Below are 23,650 nucleotides of genomic sequence, written 5' to 3'. Positions count from 1 at the left end.
TACTTACCTACATCATTATGCACAAATTACATGCATTAAATGATATTACATTTATATCTGCATTTATGTCAAAACCTAGAGACTTTCAAACATCAAAATGTCATTTATTAATATGTATTTTTGTCAAAATGAATGATAAAAATCTTTCGTATTCGATTTTGCCTGGAAACGCTTCCAACACGCTTGTGTGTCGTGTGAAAAATAGGCGTAGGTCCTATTTCTTCGCGCCTGAGATGTGCATGTCACATAGGCACTGTGAATGAATGAATGAATGCCTTTATTGTCATTGCATTTACGTACAATGAGATTGTAGAGCCACTCTAGTAAGGTGCATCATCATAAAACATTAAGTATATATGTAAAACTGATCTCATGACACATTCATTGCACACACACACACACACACGCCGAATACATCTCACCCATCATTCATACCATCACGTCTTTCCTACCAGCACATCCTAACCATAACACAAAAGCATAAGAACACAACTTGCCCACTCTCACACTAAGTGGTTAATAAATATTCTAATGTGATAAAGCGCTAAGTGACACCGCATCATTAAAAAAGTTTAAGAAGTTCAGCTTCATAATTTAAGACTGTTATTGCTTCGGGAAAGAAGCTATTCCTAAATCTAATAATCCTTGTTTTTAAATATCTGTAGCGTCTCCCTGAGGGCAAGAGTTCAAACAGTGGGTGACCAGGGTGAGAACATTCTTGTGTAATTTTGGTGGCTTTTGAGAGGACAACCAATGATCTTCTGTGCTGTGTTGATCACTCTCTGTATTCGTTTTTTGTCTTCTACAGAGCATCCAGCATACCATACAGTCACACAGTACACCAGGATGCTCTCTATGGAGGAACGGTAGAAGAGCACCAATAGCTTCTCAGAAAGGTAGTTTTTTTTAAGAAGTCTGAAGAAATACAGGCGCTGTTGTGCCTTCTTTACCACTGCCATGGTATTATTTGTCCATGTAAGTCGGTCCAAGATGAGGGTTCCCAGGAATTTAAAGTTGTGAACCCTCTCTGCAGGGTACCCGTTGATGAAAAGAGGGAAGTGGTCGTCATGGCACTTCCTGAAGTCCATGATTAGTTCTTTGGTTTTCCCGGTGTTGAGAGACGTGATTTTCTGTGCACCATGTGACCAATCTGTGGACCTCTGCTCTGTAAGCCGACTCATCTCCCCCTGAAATGAGTCCGACAAGTGTGGTGTCGTCGGCGAACTTTAATATGGTGTTACTAAGGTAAAAGGGGTTACAGTCATGGGTGTACGACTACAACAGAGTACTCAACACACAGCCTTGAGGGGAGCCGGTGCTGAGAGTGAGGGTGGAGGATTTGTGGCGGCCGAGCTTCACACTTTGGGGCCGGTTGATTAAAAAGTCCATAATCCAATAGCAGATGTGAGAGGAGAGGCCAATGTTAAACAGTTTCCTGATGAGGATGTCTGGGATGATTGTATTAAATGCAGAGCTATAATCTACAAAGAGCATCCTCACATATGTTCCACTGTGCTTCTGGGTGGATTAGGGCTTTATGAAGGGCTATCATGATTGCATCATTCGTCGACCTATTCGCTCTATAGGCAAACTGGTGTGGATCCAGAGTCGATGGGAGACTGGTTTTGATGTGCTTTAATATCAGAATCTCAAAGCATTTCATAACTATCGGGGTGAGTGCCACTGGTCTATAGTCATTCAGACTGCTGGGGGAGGGCTTTTTTGGGATTGGGATGATGGTAGATGTCTTCAGGCAGGATGGAATGGCGGCTTGTGGGAGGGACAGATTGAAGATGTTGGTGAACACAGCGGTAAGCTGGTCAGCACATTCTTTGCTGTAGTTGCAATGTTGTAATGTTCTTTATTCCCTGCCATGCCCGCCTTGGGTCGTTGTCTGTGAAGTGGTCTTCTATTCGTCTTTTATAGTCCTGTTTAGTCTCCCTAATAGTCCTTTTCAGGTTGGCTCTAGCTGAGTTGTACCTGGCAGTATCTCCGGACCTGTATGCAGCATCTCGGGCTTTGAGAAGAGACTGTACTGTCTTGTTCATCCAGGGTTTCGGTTTAGAAAAAAACCTGACTTTCTGTGCTCTAACCTGTTAACATGGGAGCCAAAATAAAAACGGACACCCCACACTGCTGACAGGCTCACGCCACGCAGCTGACACATTCACCCCACACAGCCAGTGTGCAGGAGGCCTAACCATTAAAATGAGACAGATAAAAAGAGGCATTGCAACAATGTTTACAAATATGCATTGTAACGCTAGCTGCACTGCAGATGCAGACGGCTACGATTGATTGACTGACACACACACATTGTTAAAATCATACGCGGGATGCTTTATTAGTCTTTCTACATGGGTTTAGTTAATGATTGGGATATAATAAGCCCACGTTGGCTATCTAATTGTTGACAACGGAGAATTTCATAGTGGTTGTTGTAAACCAGGACATTTTAGCGTCCCGACAGACTTTTGTCTGGACTCGGGACACGCAACTCAAAATCGGGACTGTCCCGGTCAAATCGGGACTGTCCCGGTCAAACCGGGACTGTCCCGGTCAAACCGGGATGTCTGGTCACCCTACTGTATGTCTTAGTCGTTAAATATTTTAATGTTAATGCAAATATGACAAGACATCTCTGTTTTTGCTGAGTACAGTATATTCAAATTTTTTAGAATGGTCCTGATTGTCCAGGCCGAAGCGCCACACAGTAAAGTAAAGCGAAATGTGGACAATTGGGAACAATGGGCTAAAAAGTATAAAGTCATTTCGGGGGGCCCGGGGGTCGCCGGCCTCAGCCTGGTGTGGTCGGCTGATTTTAAGGGGACCCCCTCAGTTCGGGCAGGGACAAATCTGGGCTAAATTTTCACTTGCATCCGTGTTGTTTTCTTCCGAAGTGTCCTGTGAGTATTAATAAGGATTCAAATTCCTGAAAGTTTTCATGATTTAAGTGTTTTGGTAAGACACTGTGTTCAGACCATGGTACTACATGCAGATGGATTATTTAATTTAAAGAACACTCCAGTGATTCAGTATTGCACTTCCATTCAGTTGCCTGATAAAGATTTTAAAGTGATCTGAAGACAGACAGCAAACCTAGGTCTGTAGAATTAAACAGCAACATGGGTTTTAAATTAGGATCACCAGTGCCACGTTTTTCAAAAGTAATCCAGTGGGATTTTGGATCACGGATTGTATTGTTGAACGAGAGTATGTGAAAATCCCCCCAAAAAAACAGTTAAAACTATACTCCTGCTTTTTGAAATATATTTGCTTTTTGAAAGGTATTTGTATTAATCCAAATAACAGTTAAAATTATACTTCTGCTTTTGAAATGTATCAGCTCAAAAACAGTTGTCTTTTCTTCTGCTTTTGACATGAGTTAACCCAAAAACAGCTAAAATATATTTCTGCTCTTGAAACTATAATACTGCGTTTGATTTTGATTTGTGAGTACTGATGTGCCTTTAGAATGATATGACTGCTTAGAAATATAATCATGCTAAGTTTTTGCGTTGTTAATATTACTATAAACATTTTAGTGTGAATTACTGTGTGAAGCTGCCTATCTGACCCCGCAGTTGTGTAGAGGAAGTGTCTGCAAGAGGCTTCAGATGCATAAGTTGCTTTGTGTAACTGTCTGTCTGAACCTGCACAGCTAGAAAGAGGAAGTGCTGTTGGGCCCTGTATACATGCACTCGGGGGTTATGCTCTGGGTGCACAAAAGGGAGAAAAAGGTTACTGCGTTGGCCTAGTGATGTACTAAGCTGTTAGATTTTATGCTAGATAACAATATACATATGCATGTAGGAAATATCATCATATGAGATGTTTATACGAATATCCAACCTGATGCTTGCTTTAAGACTGTATTACCATGTAAGGTGAAAACAAAGGTGGAAAAACACACCTCGCTGTGATGGGGGGTTGAACCCCAAGAAATGTACATATAAAAATGGGTGCTGAGCCAAAAACAGCGCTCTTGGGCGTATTTTCTGCTCTCTTGACCGATACCCTTGCTGTAGGGACCTCCTGTGTCTTAGAGCATTTTTTGAGTTATTGAACTCTGTTCATTTTTTCATTTATTTTGTTTGCTTGTTAACTTTTTGCTTTTTAAAAAAAATAATAAAACCGCCTGTGTTCGTCTTGAGCAAGGTGACCCAAAAAAACCTTGTGAGTCTTTTTTTGATCTTTTAGAAGACTTTTTTCCATTTTTCCTTTTTCAACTTTTTCGCCACTTTATCCGTGTGAGCGGGGACCCCCCGAAAGGGGAAGTGGTGGCCTCCTCTTTAACCGCGTGGTTTGCAGCAACCCCGGGGCCCGATCTTACAAGCAGACCTTTGATCCTCCAGCTGAGCGGAAACCTCGGTGACCAAGGCAGAGACAGCGGTCCGAGTGTGAGTAATCAATTGTAATTGTTTGGTTGTAAAGATCTTCTGTGTGCTGTGTATCTCACATACGGGGACATCTAGGTTGTCAATCAAAAACCTCTTGTCTCGTTATCGGGTTTCCACCGCAGTGAGAACCCGTGAATGCGGGGGTGTGTGTGTCTCTTCAAAATTAAACTAAAAACCATAGGGAAGTTTTTAAACTAATTCCTTTGAACCTATTGATATTTATAGTACAATATTTATAATATTTTAATCTACAATATTTTAATACCTACAGTATTAAATATAGGGAAGTATCTGAAATAACTCCTTTAATATAGGCTTAACCATCCGCCCCACTGACAGTATCTGTAACGGCTGTACGGCAAAAGAGGGCTTAGAGGGCGAGGGTTATCTAGAGGGAGAAAGGGAGTTGGCTTTAAATGAAAAAGTGATACCATGACTAGATAACTGTCACATCGTTCCACAGTATCAAATCTTGGAAATGGGTTTTTCAAAAGCAAAAGAGGGATTCTGAACTAACATCAGACCATGTAATCCGATTTTACATTTGATCTGGATCAAAGCTGCCTTTTGGGTTTTTCAAAACCCAAACTTGGTTTTGGATCTATTTGATTAAAAAAAACAGGATTATCCTGATCCCATCAGAAGGGTGGATTCAGTTGTGATTTTTCGAACCAAATAAAATCAGAGTTTTTTTAAGTGAATGATCACAAAATCAATGTTTACTGATGATATATACATTTCTTCATATTTGAAGCATATATGAAGCATGTCACATCTAATGAGATATGGTAAACAAAACAAACACATTGTAACAAAATAAGGAATGTAAAATGTTTCTGTTTGTTAACGTGTTTCTGTTTCTTACAGTTTTTTTCGATTGCTAAACGACAGTGGGCACAACTGGAGTCACATGTGCAAAACTCAAACTACAGTCTGCACTACCAACAGTCACCTGAGCTAAACAGTTCACATCACCTGCAAAACTCATTCAAAGCAACACAACTCTTAACACACGTCTCAAACAGTATGCACAGGCCTCACTGAGATAACACACACACACACACACACACACACTGTCACTCAGAACACACTGAGGGTAAAAACACTAGCCTCAAACACCAATACAGAAATTACAAACTTTCTCATCTTTACAGTTTGAACAATTTGAGTGACTTGACACTACTCAACAGTTTATTTAAGGAAAAAATATAGATTGTATACCATACCAATTTTTACATAAGGTAAACAAGAAGGAATGAAAATCATCAGTTTTCTTCAATAAAGTATTTTGTCTCTAGTAATTTATGGAATTACTGGGGAAAAAAACTAAAGGTACATAACAGTACCAAAGAATAGTGTGACTAATCCTGCCTCTCTCCAGCATCATGTGGCAAGTTCTCTTCATCACATTGGATGTCTGCATCATCTCTAAATACAAATTAATGTGGTGTTTCTATTGCTTTCACCTCCATTACTTTCTGAAAAATAGTAAGAACACAGTTTTACTATTGTAAAGATATAGTGTTTTTCACTTTTTTTTTATAGCTGTGTACATAACCTCAGACATCTTACCTGGACATATTGGTATCTTTGCTCTTTTACCCGTTTCTCTCAAACAGTACAGTGTATAATTGTTTCATTCTTATTTGGTGTTTGTATACAAAAAAAGACTTTCTGATCTTTCTCTATATAAATATCATATATGTTCACTAACTAGTCTAAAACAAGACACCTGCTTAGGCTTTCAGCTAAAATTGCAATCAGCAGTGTTTGATAGGCACCAGACTGAAATCTATTCTGTTTTGAATGTGTGGTTTACAGTTCTGACAGCAGTGTGTTAGCATTTGAACAAAGTGCTGTAAATCTACAGTGTTGTGCACGTTGTGGTTAAAGTCATGGGATAAGTGTGTAGAGTTTTGAAAACTGTGTTCAAGCAATGAAAAATGAACTAGGGTTTGGTCCACATGAACTGCTGCTGTGCAGACTGTAGTTAGAGTTTTGCACATGTGACTCCAGTTGTGCCCACTGTCGTTTAGCAATTGAAAAAAACTGTAAAATTAAAACAAACAATGGCTAGTTGTGGCCAGCGGTATTGCGCCTACCTGTTGTTCTTTGCTAAGCCAGTAGGCTACACTGTTGGTTACATTTAAGGCTCTGGTAAACAGGATTTGGTAATCTTGAAATTTGGTATTTGGATCACAGTGATCCAATCCAATGTTCCTTTAAAAAACTGGCATAGAAGTAAGATGGATCAGGTCATCCTGGATAGCCAAATCCATATCAATTTGATCCAGATTACATTTTCTTTTTAAACTGGACCCAGAGGATTCTGCAGAATTTAGTGCGTTATTGGAATGAAAACAACTGTTGCAAGTCAAAAGATAAACCCAACAAACAAACAGCATATGCAGTGGTGTTGATGAGTGTGCTATGTTGGTTGGGTATTTACAGGAACTGACATGAAAAAGACTAACCACAATTATACTTCCTGTTAGAGACTTACAGAGACATAGCAGCCTGACTGTTTTCCTTATTCTTCACTTCTGCAGAGACAGCAGACTTTGATGTTGTCGACATATTTTATTATTCTCCAAATCTTCAGGTGAGAGTTTTTATTTTTTTATCATTATGTAGATAACTTTGTAGAGACCTGAGGTTGGAGTCATGCTTCACTCTTTACTGTATTCTAACTGGTCCAATTGAACAGACAAACTTAAACAGAGTACAGTTTAGATAAACTGTACTCACCATTAGACCATTAGATAAATACATTTCAGTTTTACATTTAAATGTTACTATTCTTACAATACTCTAGTACTAAACTACTACAATACTCTCAGTACTGGGTAATATTTACTTACTTATTGCTCTACAGAGAGAGGGAGATAGAGAGAGAAAGAGAGAGAGAGATTTTTTTGATTTTTACAAAAACACTATTTACATATTTAAAATTTGTACAATTTCACAATGAAATAAAGTGCTGATGTATTAAAATCTCAGTATGTTTTAAAAAACAATATCATCTATAAAAACAACTTTTCATCAACAACAGAACAAACAACATCATTAAAACACCAACGCTGTTTAAAAGCATTAATGTCTCCAACGTGATTATAAAACCTGAACTCAGACTGCTTTGGCCTCCCGCCCCGCTCTGTTCTCCACCCTGTTCATTCTGCTTATATATATTGCCATTTTGGCTTCACCTGAAAGATAATTTAGGAGCTGCCACTTATTTTTGTGCCTTTTTGTATGCAGCTCCCATAATAAAAACTCTCTCAGTAAAAGCTACACTAAAAAGACTAAAAACCAATGTTAAAAGAGAGAAGAACTCTGTGTGTTACAATGCAGGAGGACCCAATCGCAGAGAGCAGGCAGACAGGCAGGAGAAAGTTTGAATTGAGGATTTATTTGACCAAAAAACAAAATACACATCAACCAAGGGAGTCCTGAGAGCTACAGCAGGCAAAAACTAATTCCAGAATGTAGATGAAAATAACAAGGAATCCCAATAAACAAAGGAAGTACAAAAAACAGTGAAATACAGGAAGCACACACTGTAAAAAATGGCTGTGAAATCTACAGTTATTTACTGTAGATTTCCCAGTAACATTACTGTATAACATTTTTACAGTAGAATATTGTAAAGTTTACAGTAAGGCCTAAAAAATCACAGTAGTCGTTGCATTATAGTTGACATCACAGTAGTCAAAGCATTACTGTAAAAAAATCACAATTAGCCACTATACTACTGTAAATAGTAAAGTTAATTACTGTAATTTTTTTTATCATATCTTTCTTTGTACCCCTTTTACATGGACGGCCCCAGATTATTGTTTCATTACCGGAATATGATATAAATACTCGATGGTGAGCTTTAAGTAAAAGTGTAATATTAATAAATTAAAATGTTTCATGTACTTGTACTCTGATGCACCTGGAGCTTTCTATTCCATATTTTTAAGAATTCGCATAAGATTCCAAGAATATTTTTTGTTTGTTTGTTTGTTTTGTGACTGTAAATGGGCATTTGGGTGTAAATGGGTGTTAACAGGAAATGAAAATATTTGATAAGCCTTATCTTAAACTTTCCAAAGCCTCCCCTGACATGGTCTAAAAATATATGCTTCATAAACACATCATTTTTTTGAGATATCATCCTCAGATTTTAAATGAAGCATGACCTTTGGTTATAAGTTGCAATAGTACATTCACATAATTATGTATATTAATATTAAAATATTAATATTTTTATACATTTAATAAATATATTCTTAATATTTGTTGTTTTAATTTTTGAGCTTATATATCTCAATATTAATAACATCTGATTAATTTTGAGTTTTGGACTTGAGCCAAAACTCTCAAGCATTCTAAATATGTTGGTTATGTGTCTATTCAGAATGACTTATGAGCAGTTCCATTTTAATTTGGGTAGGCTATGTCATGTGCATTACTTGCCAAAATTGAGGCTGTCTGGTTAACTCATACATACGTATCGATGGGATTTTTATTTAAAAAAATCAGTGTTATATCCTTTTTCTTCGGAAGCAGGAGAGATAAACATGCAAGTTTCCTGAGCTGTTTCTGAGCTGCAGGGCAAAATCATAAAAACGCCGACAGAGTGGGCGGGGTTTTTACCCAGTCTAGAATCTGTGGGGAAAAAAGCGAAAGAAGCATCATTTGAATTTCTGACTCGTCGTCAGTGACAGAAAAGCTCGTTAATACTCAAATGTACGTTTCTTTATACACGGCTTTTGTCTTGTTGTATTTATTTTGTTTTCGCTCGTTGTTGATATCTTTCACTTTTTTGCCTGAGAGGAATTCAGGGAATTCAGCCCCGACGAAGACGTTTTCACAGCCTTTAAATTTAACTTAATGCTACAGGTAACAGTTACGTTAGTTACCGGTAGCAGCTAACGTTAGACAGGAGAAGATTTATTATTTTTTTTTTCACCCGTTGCGTCTGGCGGAGTTTCCATTTTGGAATCGCGGATCCTTCACCAACTGCTTGGGACTTGCAGAAAACCAGTAAGTAACTTTACCGTCACTACTAGGAGCAAAAACAAAAAAAGGCTAATTGCTTCCTTATCAAATTTCAAAAAGCTTTTTTTACCTAGAGATAATATACCACCTTGTTTCAAGTAACTCTTATCTTTGCTGGCATAGGAGACTACCACTCCCGCAGACGCAGAGGCCCAGCTGTCTCTCCCATCATCATGCTCGGTAAGTTTCACATTCAATGTTAACGAATGCTTTGAATGTATAGGGCACATGCAAAGCAAAGTTTCTGGAAAACACTTGTGAATGCAGTTTGTGTCGTGTCATTCTCTGCCTCGTCACCAGTCAGGAACAGCAGTCACTTCAAAAACTTAAGTTATGTGGAGTACTGTCTCATCTTTTGTAGCCACCTAGCTATGTCATGATTGCTATTTCAGATTGCTTGCTATGCCTGTATCACTCATTGTTTTTCTATCACCAAACCAGTTACTGCTGCATAAAGGATTAGTTCACCCAATCCATCCATTCTTCTTTTTTTTTTCAGTCAATCTGATGTTAAGAATACATTTTAGGCAGTGGTTGAAGAATTGTAGCTTGTTCAGGAGGTTCTTTGTTGTTTTCCACATCTCAGATCTTTAAAGGGGTATGGTATTAATGCTTGAGTCGAATTGCTGTAGTTTGGTCTTGAGTGTGATGTTACGTGCTCTTCATTTGGGCCCCATCATGCCAAATGCAGCTCTTGCCTTGCCTATTCTCCTCTTTACATCCCTTTTTGATCCACCATCACTTGCTACCTACATGGAGTTGACTTCCTTTAGTGGTTGGTGGTTAACCATCAAGCTGGCCAGTGTCTTTCTGTTTGCACTTTGGCTGTTGTGCTAATGTGGAGACCTGTCTCAGCTGCCTTCTGTTCTACCTCTCTCAGTTTCTCTTGCATTTGGTGGTGGTTTTGGGGCAGTAATGTGATATAATCTGCAAAGTCTAGGTTGTCCAGTAACAACTGTAAATGGGGTCCATTGGATCCCATTGCGCCTGTTGTCAGTGGCTTGCCGCATGACCTAGTCGGCCGCATGATCTAGTCTACCTTCTAAGAGGAATGGTAATCGAGAAAGTAGACAGCCTTGACTAACTCCTGTTGAGATGTGAAATACTTCTGTCAGCAGGCCTTTATGTATGATTCTACAATGCTCACTGCTCTTACAGTTATTCATTAATATGTACATATTGTCCCATCCCCTAACTCCTATACTCATCTTCATAGGTTTTCAGTCAGGATTAATCCTGACTCCAACAAGTGCACTGCCAAGGAGCAGATGAGCAAGACGACTGGGAGAGTGGTGAAGCGGAAGACTTTATACATGAACCCCCATGTAATCTCCTTCATCAGGGACTTCACAGAGTTCTATTTGCTAACTGGCTAGAAACAGGTGAGGTTCTGATAATAGCTTTAATAATAATTATAATGTAATAAATAATATAGGTATATGTGGGTATAATATAATTAATCATAATTTGATAATAATAATTATTAGGGATGCACCGGTATCGATATTGGGCCGAATACTGAGCTCAATGTACTCGTACTTGTAAAAATATTTTTTTTACTCTGATACCAGGCGTGTAAACAGTGTTTGTGTTTAGAAAAAGAAACACTGACAATAGAGGGTATAATGGGGATAAAAAAGGCAGTCTATGAAGTAAATCTGTCTTACTAGTGGAATATTAAACCGAAATATAGTAACAACTTTGCTTTGGTGCCTGAGCTGATAAGAGAAAAATGCGCTGTGGATTGAGCGTGCAGCAGGACAGACGCGTGAGCTGGTCGAGTGCATCCCTTTAACCAGACGTCATTGTAAAGTTTGTAGTTCACTCAGATGTAAATGGCAAAGAAAGTCAAACAAGACATAATGTAGCTTATCAACATTAACTGACAAGAGAGAGAGAGACTAGTTGAATGCTCTTGATTGAGTAAATAGACCCTTTCCATAATTAGGAAATTGTGAAAACTAATATATTATATTGTATTGCTTGCAAAGTAAATATTGCAAGCCTTTTTTTTATTATTTTTGATTATTATGCTTAAATGTTTTGACACAAAAATCTAAATGTCAGAAAATTAGAATATTACATAGAAATAACACAGTAGTTACACCGGTCATTGAACCAGGTTTTAGTTTATTTTAGTTATTTTGGCAATGTGGGCAGGTGAAAATCCTGCTGGAAAATCATCTTCATAAAGCATCTCCATAAAGCTTTTCTGCTGAAGGAAGCATGAAGTGCTCTAAATGTCCTGGTAGACGGCTGCGTTGACTCTGGACTGTGCTCTATTAAGTCCAGAGTCAACGCAGCAGTCTTCCAGGACATTTAGAGCACTTCATGCTTTCTTCACCAAACAAGCTTTATGGAGATCCTGAGTTCATTTTCCAGCAGGACTTGGCACCTGCCCACACTGCCAAAAGAACCAAAACCTGGTTCAATGACCATGGGATTACTGTGTAACTACTGTGATTTCATGTAATGTTCTAATTTTCAGAAATTTAGATTGTGGTTTTTACAAGCTGTAAGCCATAATCATCAAAATTATAACAAATAAAGGCTTGACATATCTCACTTTGCAAGCAATGAGTCTATATATATATTAGTTTCACATTTTAAGTAGAATTCCTGAAATAAATTAACTATTCCATGATATTCTAATTTTTTGGAAAGGGTCTGTATGCAAGTAAAACAAACTGTTACCTTATTTATTAGGGCTGGGTAAAAAAATATAGATTTTTTTTATTTTAATCGATTCTCATTTTTAGAAAATCGATATTGATTCTTAAATCCCAAGAATCGATTAGTCATCCTGTTTTCAGTTGATGAATGAATGGAACATTGTAGCACGCTTCCCATCCAATAACTCGCCATAATCTTTGTGTTTTGTTACTATTCATATGAAACGGTCCCAGATTTCAATTTACGTCCATTTTCTTAAAACATAAGTACCGTTTTGGTGCTGTGGCGTGAGATCGCTCTGGCGCAGCTCAAGAATAGATAAGCAACAGCGGCGCGGGCATTACGATCTTCTCTTCCACCTTCATAATAGCAGTTACAGCGCAGATAACTGCCCTCTAGTGAAGATTCATAATTCAGAAATTAGTCAAGTCTCGGTCTATAAATATTTGGGTGTCATGATAGACGACAATCTCTCATGGACCTCTCATATAGATTTCATCTGCAAAAAAATACAACAGCGGGTTTATTTTCTTCGTAGATTGAGATTCTTTGGGCTAGCAGTCAAATATATCTCTGTTTTTCACATCAGTAATTCGCAGTATGATGCTTTACTGTAGTACGCTTGGCTAAGTAGCCTCTCAGTTAAAAAATAAAACAAAGCTATTTAATCAGATTAAAATTTGGCGCAAAGATTACAGGACTACCTGCAGTGTACTCCTTTCAGGAGGCTCACAATAATAGTATGCTTAGACTAGCCAGAAATATTTCAAATGACCCTTTACATGTCTGGCACAGTGAATATCAGCTTCTGCCTTCAAACAGACGCTTTAGAGTTCATTCTTTTAATCGTATTAGACTTAAAAACTCCTTCATACATCAATCTATCCTATTGTTAAACCAGCTACATTAAACCCAGTGCAATATTTATTGCAGGGATATACATCTCCAAGACTCTGTCCGTGTGTATGTTTATGTCATGTACTGTTGTTACATATGTTTTCTTTGTTTCCTTTTGGAGTTTGTCATTTGTGGTAATGTCTCATGTATGTTTGTTGGTGGTATTAATCTTATGTATGTTTGGATGTTTTTGAACGAAGCTACCCAGGGATGTACTAAAGAATTTCAGCCTTTGGCTGACAATAAAGTTGTATCGTATCGTATCGTATCGTAGATAAACATGAATGAGCATCTGAAAGTTTGTTAAAGGAGAGTACAACTTATCGAAATCTGTATCACGTCAAATGCAGTATAGGCTACTAATGCTAACCCGGGACGTTTAGCTAATAATAAAAGAGCTATTTAATAGCATAAAAATATGCTCATGAGATGATGTTTCCAAGGCAGCGGGTAATTTTGTTAAGAGTTTATGTAACACATGGAAGCTTGAATCTCAATCTTTGAATTAAATTGAAAAAGGTAGCATAAATAATTACAATAGAATAAAGATACAAATAAAGATAAAAGTGTTTGGGTTGGTCTAACACTAGTATTCATAAATACTACAGAAACTGAATAAAGTGATTAAATGTAAAATAACACTGGATGTCTATTAGTCCTGACTAAATTAAATATTAGGCTATAAATTCTGATTCCTAACAATTGAAGCTGTCTTTTGTTGTTTCAAAAACAAAATTAATGACAGACATATATGACTACGTTCACTTTAAGAAACGCGAGAGTGTATATCGCCTCCTCAGCGCTTGCCTTGTGCAGAGAGAAAGAGAAGACCCAGCACCGCTACACACTGTTTGTGATATTGTGTCTCGGAGAACATTTTAAAATGACTGATTTGGTTTTAGAATCTGTGTGGATTAATATACTCAACCTACAGGCTAAAGTGAATCAATGTTTGCAGGAATTTACTGCATTATACAGTACAGGCCAAAAGTTTGGACACACCTTCTCATTCAATGTGATTCCTTTTTATTTTCATGACTATTTACATTGTAGATTCTCACTGAAGGCATCAAAACTATGAATGAACACATGGAATTATGTACTTAACAAAAAAGTGTGAAATAACTGAAAACATGTCTTATATTTTAGATTCTTCAAAGTAGCCACCCTTTGCTTTTTTTGATAACTCTGCAAACCCTTGGTGTTCTCTCAATGAGCTTCATGAGGTAGTCACCTGAAATGGTTTTACCTTCACAGGTGTGCCTTGTCAGGGTTAATTAGTGGAAGTTTTTCCCTTATTAATAAAAAAGCAAAGGGTGGCTACTTTGAAGAATCTAAAATATAAGACATGTTTTCAGTTATTTCACACTTTTTTGTTAAGTACATAATTCCACATGTGTTCATTCATAGTTTTGATGTTTTCAGTGAGAATCTCATGTCATGAAATAGTCATGAAAATAAAAAGGAAAAGCATTGAATGAGAAGGTGTGTCCAAACTTTTGGCCTGTACTGTAAGTGGGAGACCAGCGTGAATGATTAAAATGATGTGTGAAATACCACGCCAAAATTAGAGCCCTGAATATAGAAAAAATATATATTTTGAATCGACCACTTTAAAAAAAAACAATTAATCGAAAAATCAAATTTTTTTTGCCCAGCCCTATTAAAGCCGTAAAACTTGAAAATCTGTGTTTCCCACACATACTAATTTGTGGCGGTGCGCACACAAATCAACACCGGCGCCTGCCACATTGCATTTCATTATTCATTTTTTAAATGGTGTTAAAAGGAAATGAATAACTCTCTCCTCCATTTCTCTCAGCCGCCAAAGCAAATTTTTGTCCCACTAAAGCCATTTGAATGGTGTGATGTAGATGACTGCTGCGCTTGTGACAGGACGCGTGTACTGATAGAACGAAGCAGAGAGAGAGCGCCCGTCTGCGTTACACTCTCATCGTCTTCAAACTGTCTTGCTCTCTGTCGCTCACTCAGGCATATTAATCAAAATCAATTGAGAATTGACACAATGGTAAAAGATCGGAAGACCAAAGTTCATGTCAAGCATTCAGAGTTTTTTTTTTTCCCGTTGAATTACCGCTGGGTGTGAATTGTGCTAAAAAAAACGTTGCCTTATGTACTCTGAAAATTGTCCCGAATCAGCTGAAATAAAAACACTTTAAAAAAACAAACTATCCAGTGATGAAATGTTTCCTGTGTTGACAAAAATCTTGTGCAATGTCCTAAACTCCCGGGATAATAAAACGCATGCCGTAGTCCGCCAATGACGTGTTCGATACTCAAATGACTCCTTTGAACTGATTACATTTAATGAATGGTTAAAACAACTGCTCTGTCCAACACTGAACTCACGAGACGTCTGAATCGGTGCATAACAAATTGGTAAAACTTTACAATATGGTTCCATTTATTAAACTCTAGTTAACTACATTAGTTAACATTAACTATTAATAAACTGCACTTCTACAGCATTTATTAATCTTTCTAAATGTTAATTTCACCATTTACTAGTAGCCTACATTATTTAAATAAAAAGTTGTACTTGTTAAAAGAACACTCCACATTTTTTGGAAATAGGCTCATTTTACTACTGTCCCAGAGTTGAACAGTTGAGTTTTACCGTTTTCGAAACCATTCATACAATCTAATGTGTTTTCTTCTTTGATTTCAGGGCTCCAACTAGGATTCTAGGTTTCCAAGGTCAGAGCATGCAAGAGGCCATAGATCTTTGACAAGTGGCAGGGGAAGTTTATTTTCCTTTCCGTTTTTAAATGTTCATGAAATGTTAAATATTAAATTTTTTTATTGTTGAATGTTTTATTTTATTTTAATATTGCCATAGTGTTATTTATTGCTCTTTAGAATGTGGTAATAATCTGTTATTTGCACGGCTTTAAAGTAGTTCAATTTCTTTGCCGTATTGTTTCAATTTGTATTATTGTTGCGTCATAGCAACCAGTCATGCTGAACTAGTGAATGAACTAGTAACAGTTTGCTGTCTTTATAACTTTACAAAACTTGTAATGAAATAGCCTCGTTTTGTAAAATTTTCTTCAGTCGTAAATTAAATTTAGCAACAGTAGAATAAGCAGGATAACAGACTTCACACCATTAGACTATCCAAAGTTAACACGCTCTGCTGGGCATTGTGGCTGCATTACAAACGGAGAGAACATGCGTTAACTTTGGATGGTATAATGGCATGTTGTCCAGTGTCCATTATCCCTTTATGTTGTACCTGTTTGTCATTCCTGTTCACTAAATGTTTTTAAATAAATAGCCTAACTGTTAACAATTTTCTTATTGTCTGCAGTTGATTGCAATGTTTTAGAATATGGGTGATTCTTTCAATGATGGCTAATTTTAAATTACAGTGATACAGTATTTAAATTGTACAGTGAGAAACTGAATTTACAGTGATTAACACTTATCTACTGTTTAGTACTGTATTGCATACAATACATAAAAAACAATGCTTAACTGTTTTTTTTGTATGTAAATGCAATTGAAATCACAGTATTTATTTTTCTTCTACAGTAAAACAGTACTGTAAATACAACAAAAATCAGTGTTTGTTTTTTATTTTACAGTTAATACACAAAATACTGTAAATGGAAGTACAGTACCCTTACTGTAAAACATATTCACAGTAACTTACTGGCAACAATTAGCCAGTAAGTTACTGTAAATACAACTAAAATCACAGTATTTAATTGTTTTTGATTTCACAGTTTATACATAAAATACTGTAAATGGAAGTACAGTACCCTTACTGTAAAAAGTATTCACAGTAACTTACTGGCTAATTGTTGCCAGTAAGTTACTGTAAATTTTACAGTAAAATTTTTACAGTGCAGAAACTGACTCGAACTGACACGGGGAGACACGACAGGAGCAAACACAAAATGATCTGACACAAGACAAAGGGAACACAGAGGCTAAATACACAAGGTAACAAGCAGACAAGGGACAGGTGATACAGCAATTGAAACACATCAGGGCGGGGCAGAACAATCAGACAGGTGGGAAAACACAAGAAGTAAAACTAGACAAGACAAGACAGAAAACCAGACTACCAAAATAAAACAGGAAACAGAAACCTACCCACTCATCATAGAAGCATACACCACAAACAGGAAACAAAAACCACAGTACAGAACCATAAACAACCAATAGAGAAATACAGGAAACAGAAAGACAATAACATCAATCAATATAGAAAACAGGAAACAGCAACAGAACTATACAAACAGGCACCAGAAATATAGTACAGGCCAAAAGTTTGGACACACCTTCTCATTCAATGTGTTTCTTTATTTTCATGACTATTTACCTTGTAGATTCTCACTGAAGGCATCAAAACTATGAATGAACACATATGGAATTATGTACTTAACAAAAAAGTGTGAAATACCTGAAAACATGTCTTATATTTTAGATTCTTCAAAGTAGCCACCCTTTGCTTTTTTTGATAACTCTGCAAACCCTTGGTGTTCTCTCAATGAGCTTCATGAGGTAGTCATCTGAAATGGTTTTCACTTCACAGGTGTGCTTTGTCAGGGTTAATTAGTAGATTTTTTCCCCTTATTCATAAAAAAGCAAAGGGTGGCTACTTTGAAGAATCTAAAATATAAGACATGTTTTCAGTTATTTCACACTTTTTTGTTAAGTACATAATTCCATATGTGTTCATTCATTGTTTTGATGCCTTCAGTGAGAATCTACAATGTTAATAGTCATGAAAATAAAGGAAACGCATTGAATGAGAAGGTGTGTCCAAACTTTTGGCCTGTACTGTAAAAACAACCCCAACAGAAATATCCACAACCACAACAGTACCCCCTCCTCAAGTGACGGATCCCAGACGTTCAAAACAAGTCCTAACAAAAGTCAACCCAGGGAGGGTGGAGGGGGGCTGTGGGAGGTACAACCCAAAAAGTCAGAAAAATGTCCATGAAAACAAAACGGCCCAAGGAGGGCGGAGAGGGTCCAGGGGAGGCAGAGAGTCAATGGGGTGAAAACTGAGGCACTCAGGAACTGGGGACAGTGGGCACTTGGGAACTGGGGACCGTGGGCACTTGGGAACTGGGGACCGTGGGCACCTGGGAACTGGGGACCGTGGACACTCGGAAACTGGGGACCGTGAGCACTCAAATGCTTCGGCCAGCAGGGCTGCGGACAGCGCGGATGGAACCCCTCTGGCGACCGAACAGGCCGTGGAGGATTCTCTGTGAAAGCAAAACCCCTCTGGTGGCCGGAGTCTCTGGCGGAGAAGGGCAAAGTCTCTGGGGCACCAGGGAAGGGCAAAGTCTCTGGGGCGCCGGAGAAGGGCAAAGTCTCTGGGGGAGTGTTCATAGAAAGCTCCGGATGTCTATGCGTCAGCTGGGATTCAGGGCGGCTGGACACCAGCTCGGGTTCAGGAAGGCTGGACGCCAGCTTGGGTTCAGGGAAGCTGGACGTGAGCCAGGGATCAGGGAGGCTGCATGCCAGCTGGTACTCTGGGGGGCTGAACGCCAGCCGGGACTTTGAGGGGAGGCTTGTATAAAACCCTCCACTGGGGACGGGGCTGTTCCCACCCCCCCAGCTTGTCATTCCAGACAGTGGGGGGTGTATAGCTTTCACACAGTTCTGGTAAAACGTCAATTTATCTACTCCGTGCAGGGTAAGTTTGCCCTGGTTACTGACAGCTAGCAAGGGGCCGGCCTCCTCTCCAGACTCTGGGCTCAGGTCTGTGGGGTCTGGCCATGAGGACTCTTCTCTCTCTCCCACTCAGCTTTTGTTCCATAGTTGTAGGAGTCTTTGTGCGACCTGGATGGATCTCATGCCCAGGAGAGAGCCCAGAGCCCCGACCCCGATAGTCCAGGCACTGCTGCCTCCACCAGCTGCTGCAGGCTTAGAGTACCGGATCGGTTTAGGGCTGCCAGCAGCCCGGGCGCCCCGCTGCAGATATACAGTCTGCTCCCGTTGATCAGCTCCTTCAACAACCAGTGCGGAAAGTTAGACCTATCACACAATTTACAGTTAAAAAGGGCCCACAAAGACTTAAGAACATCCTCATAAAAGGGAGGAAACCCACTTAACTTTGAAAATGTAGGATCAGTTAAAAAACAGAGCAGTATCCAGCCCCTGTTTACTCACGTCTGAGGATACGGTTCAATTCAATTCAATTCAATTTTATTCATAGTATCAAATCATAACAAGAGTTATCTCAAGACACTTTACAGATAGAGTAGGTCTAGACCGCACTCTATAATTTACAAAGACCCAACAATTCCAGTAATTCCCCCAAGAGCAAGCATTTGGTGCGACAGTGGCGAGGAAAAACTTCCTTTTAAGAAGAAACCTTGGACAGACCCAGGCTCTTGGTAGGCGGTTGTCTGACGGTGCCGGTTGGGGGTGTGATGAACAGTAGCAATTATAGTCACAATAATACTCCAAATATCAGTGGTGAAGTTTATGGGCTACAGGCTGCTGATGTGTTTTTTCACAAAGCAGTTTTGGAAACACGGTTTCTGTGATGTGGTGACGGCTGGGAATCTCTCGGCTCCAGTACACTGAGAAGATGTGGAAACCCAGTATTATTAATGACTGACAATGGCTGGTCGTCAAGTGCAATCATGCATTGGGCAAGAGCATAGTTAATTTTTTACAGCCAAAAATCTCCAAACTGCTGGCATTGCTCCTCTTCTTTTGCCTATATCTGCTTGACAGAGAAGTTATTGTCATATTGCTATGAGGTGGTATCGGGTGTGGTAGTATCTAATCTAATTTTATGACTACAAGTACGAATACATGCGCACAGCATCGGATACCCGATGCTGGCATCTGTGTCGGTGCATCCCTAGTCTAAACTGGACTCAGGGTTTGATTATACCAATAATTTGTTCCTCCAGTGAACTATGGCACAGTTTGTTGAAGACTGTAGCCTGAGGGACTGGAAGGAGGTTGGCTCTGGGGGTTTTGGACAAATCTACAAAGCCAGGCATCATCAGTGGGGTTTTGATGTGGCCATTAAACTGCTTCTTCAGGGCGAGGGGTAAGTGCATACAAAGGGTTTCCTGTTTATAACTACATAACATTGTTTGAATTACTCATAATGCCAACAAAAACAACCACACAGGACCGAGAAGTCTTTGCTGCGTGAGATCAAGATGATGCGTCAAGTCACCAGCCCGCATGTTATGGCCGTCCAAGGGATCTTCAAGGGTCGAACGCCCTCCTCTGGCAGGTCAAAACAACTTGGTCTGGTCATGGAGCTCATGGAGAGAGGCTCATTGGCCTCCCTACAGGTAGCCAGGGGTGGAACAACTACTCATATCTTTTACTTAGAGTAGCAAAGTACAGTTAAAATACAATTAAAAAAGCAAAGAATAAATAAATAATATATAATACATTTGTTATCTGAGTTATACCGTTTTATGTTCAAATTGTAATCATTAAAGAAAATAAGAACATTAATATAACAGCATATTCCAAACCTTTGATTGGTAGTGTAGGCTATATGTGTAGCTCACTATCTCCACTATTTGTGGATCTGTAACTCTGGAAACAATCTTGTAGGAAGCATTGAGGGGAACTCCACCCTGGCCTCTGGTCTTCAGACTTGCTCACCAAGTGGCTCTGGGTATAAACTACCTCCACAGTCTGCCCCGTCCCGTTCTCCACCAGGACCTGAAGCCCCAAAACGTGCTGCTGGACGACGCTCTAAATGCCAAGGTGAGTCCCAGGCTTTGAGCGGAGGCCAGGCCTCATGCTTACTCTATACTATATTAATAGTTTGCACCCTTTCTGGAGACTAAATGGAGCCTGAAAAACCCATATTGTAAACCCAAAAGATACAAACATGGGTTTTCCTTCCATGTTGCAACTTGATAATATATGGTAGTAAATATTTTCACTGTTTTTCAAGAGCCAAACTCCAGGTACTCCACATTGTACAGTATGACTTCTTATGATTCCTGATTTTGGTTCCAGAACATCCCGTTGTCATTCCTAACTTGTACGATAGGGACGCTTGTTCAGTGGTTCTCATGGTCAGATAGCGACGCCAAAATCACCCTTAAGCGTCTTTATGGGACGCAGCAGGCAGAGCAGCAGCTCGACCGCAACACTCTACGGTAATAGTATGAAGAGCTACAATGGTAATGAATAGTATTAAAGACCAAAAACCCAACCAAAAAGGTTGGGGGGGGTGGGTGGATGGGTCAAACAACACAGGACTTTCACATAGAAGACCGGGGTTCATGTCCTGTTTTTGTCCCGCGTGACACTTAAACGTACATTTCTACGTACATTTAATGCCAAATCGGTAATGACTCAGAGCGTCAAAAAATGATGCCAAGAGTCCTGACGCTAAATCAGATTATTTGCGTTAGTAACAACCACCCAATTTAACCTATCAAGTGTCTCTAATTGATGCGCTGGGTTTGAGAATCTTGTGTGCCCAATCTGGCTCCATGGGCGCAGATCCAGTGAGTGCTGAAGGTCACAGAGCAATGCCATCAGGACCACATTATCTGCAAAAAAAAGGAATGAAATCTCCAGCTCACTGAACTGCAACCCCTCCCCACCACGACTACGTCTCGATATCCTGTCCATGAATATCACAAACAGGATTGGTGAAAAGGCGCAACCCTGATGGAGACCAACCCTCACCTGGAGTCGACTTGCTACTGAGCCCCCCGGACACAGCTCTCGCTTTGGATATTCATGGATTGAATAGCCTTCACCCTATACTCCTGCAGCACATCCCACAGTATCGCCCAGGGGACCTGGTCATACATCTTCTCCAAATCCACAAAGCACATGTAGACCTAATGGGCATACTCCAAGGCCCCCTCCAGGATCCTTGCAAGAGTGAAGAGCTGGTCCATTGTTCCACCACCAGGATGGAATCTGCATTGTTTCTCTTCAATCTGAGAATCCTAAGACCTTGAGACCAAAGCTCCCCGCCACAGCTTCAGCAATGGAAGCTTTGAACATTGCCCACTTGGGTTCAATGCCCCCAACCTTCTCAAACAGGGGCCTCCTCCAGACGTTCCCAGTTCACCCGCACTACCCATTTGTCAAGGTCTTTGTCTAACCCTAACAGTCTCATGACGGCCAATGTAAAAACCAACCCACAGAAAGAGTTTTGTTGAGTTGATAGTCTTAATTAGCTTTCTAGCATCTCATTTGGCAATGGCTTGAATGTAACTTACGTTCATTGATATCAAAAAGCTACGCACTAAAGCTTTAATGACAGTTTAATGTAATGTTAACACATAAAGCTAGTTTAAATATAGTTTGATAATGAGGCCTGCTATGACATATGTATGACAGGTTATGTTGTTTATGTTATGTCAAGTTACACACAAACATTTCAAACAATGCCAACTTAGCATTAAAAGTGTCAAAATTTAATTACAACAGTCATGAAAATGCATAAAGACTCCTTCATGATCATGACCCCTTCAAATAAAGTGTTACCAAATAAAAAACCTTCCTCTCTTTGCTAATTCTCTCTGCAGCTTACAGATTTTGGCCTTGCCCGGATTTCCTGCAGCGTCACACAGGTTTCCAAGGACGATGAACCACTAGGAGGGACGATACATTATATGCCACCAGAGGCTTTAAAAAGCACATCGTACAAACCTACCAGAGCCTTTGATATCTACAGGTACAAGAGCATCGAACCAGCACTAGAATAAAAGTGTTTTATTTATCATTTAATAATTAATAACTGGACACGGGATCATTCCAGCTGCCATGCTAACACATGTTCAGTATTGACATTAAGTCAAAATATCAGTCGCTTAGTCCTTTAACAGGAGAGGGAATTATTTTCAGGTAGGAGGGATACTTATATGACTTCATGCACAGATTTCTTTATTGTCATTGAATATCCTCATTCTCACATGAGCATTAATTTAAATATGACAACAAACCCTAGCCAGCAATCAACCAAGGTGTGATTGTTATGATATGGATAATAATCCTGACATGAAACTCTCTCTGTCTGTCTTTTAGTTATGGGATACTCCTTTGGTCCATTGTCACAGGGAAACAACCTTATGAATGTAAGTGACTGTTGTGTCTTTAGCAGTCCCTCCAGGATTTCGCTGCCTTTTTTTTTGGGTCGTTGCAGCCGAAAATGCCTGATTTTGCGGGAGCTTTTCTAAAAATCTATCCATCTTTGTCCTCTTATCCGGGGTTGCGTCACAGGGGCAGCAGCTCTAGCAGGGGCCCCAAATCTTCCCTTTCCCGAGCCCCATTAACCAGCTCCGACTGGGGGATTCCGAGGTCTTCCCAGGCCAGGTTGGAGATATAATCCCTCCACCTAGCCATAGGTCTTCCCCGTGGCCTCCTCCTAGCTGGACGTGCCTGGAACACCTCCCTTCTCTGCTGAGACCAATGGCCACAGATTTAGAGGTGCTGATCCTCATCCCAGTCGCTTTACACTCGGCTGTGAACCGATCCTGTGAGTGCTGAAGGTCACAGGCCAATGATGCCATCAGGACCACATCATCTGCAAAGAGCAGCGATGAGATTCCCAGACCACCGAACTGCAACCCCTTCCTACCCTACACTACGCCTCAAAATCCTGTCCATAAACATTACAGACAGGATTGGTGACA

General features: G+C 39.5%; 1 protein-coding gene across 2 annotated transcripts in view; it reads left to right on the top strand.

Moving 5' to 3' along the window:
* The first annotated feature begins 6,939 nt into the window (after positions 1 to 6,939).
* Positions 6,940 to 23,650, top strand: part of LOC120566112 (receptor-interacting serine/threonine-protein kinase 3-like) — a 36,814-nt gene continuing 20,103 nt past the window's right edge. The window contains exons 1-6 of one of the 2 annotated variants that reach the window (XM_039812381.1): positions 6,940 to 7,002; positions 19,928 to 20,070; positions 20,155 to 20,323; positions 20,595 to 20,750; positions 22,544 to 22,692; positions 23,043 to 23,092. In XM_039812381.1, the coding sequence (XP_039668315.1) occupies positions 19,934 to 20,070; positions 20,155 to 20,323; positions 20,595 to 20,750; positions 22,544 to 22,692; positions 23,043 to 23,092 (661 nt within the window). In that variant the 5' untranslated portion in view covers positions 6,940 to 7,002; positions 19,928 to 19,933. Of the gene's footprint in view, positions 7,003 to 19,405; positions 20,071 to 20,154; positions 20,324 to 20,594; positions 20,751 to 22,543; positions 22,693 to 23,042; positions 23,093 to 23,650 lie in introns of those variants that run through there. The other variant, XM_039812388.1, reaches the window with a different exon arrangement.

This window comes from Perca fluviatilis, chromosome 1 (assembly GCF_010015445.1).
Source record: "Perca fluviatilis chromosome 1, GENO_Pfluv_1.0, whole genome shotgun sequence".
Taxonomy (NCBI): Eukaryota; Metazoa; Chordata; class Actinopteri; order Perciformes; family Percidae; genus Perca; species Perca fluviatilis.
Note: the sequence above shows the minus strand (reverse complement) of the source record. Positions and strands in the feature narration are given on the sequence as shown.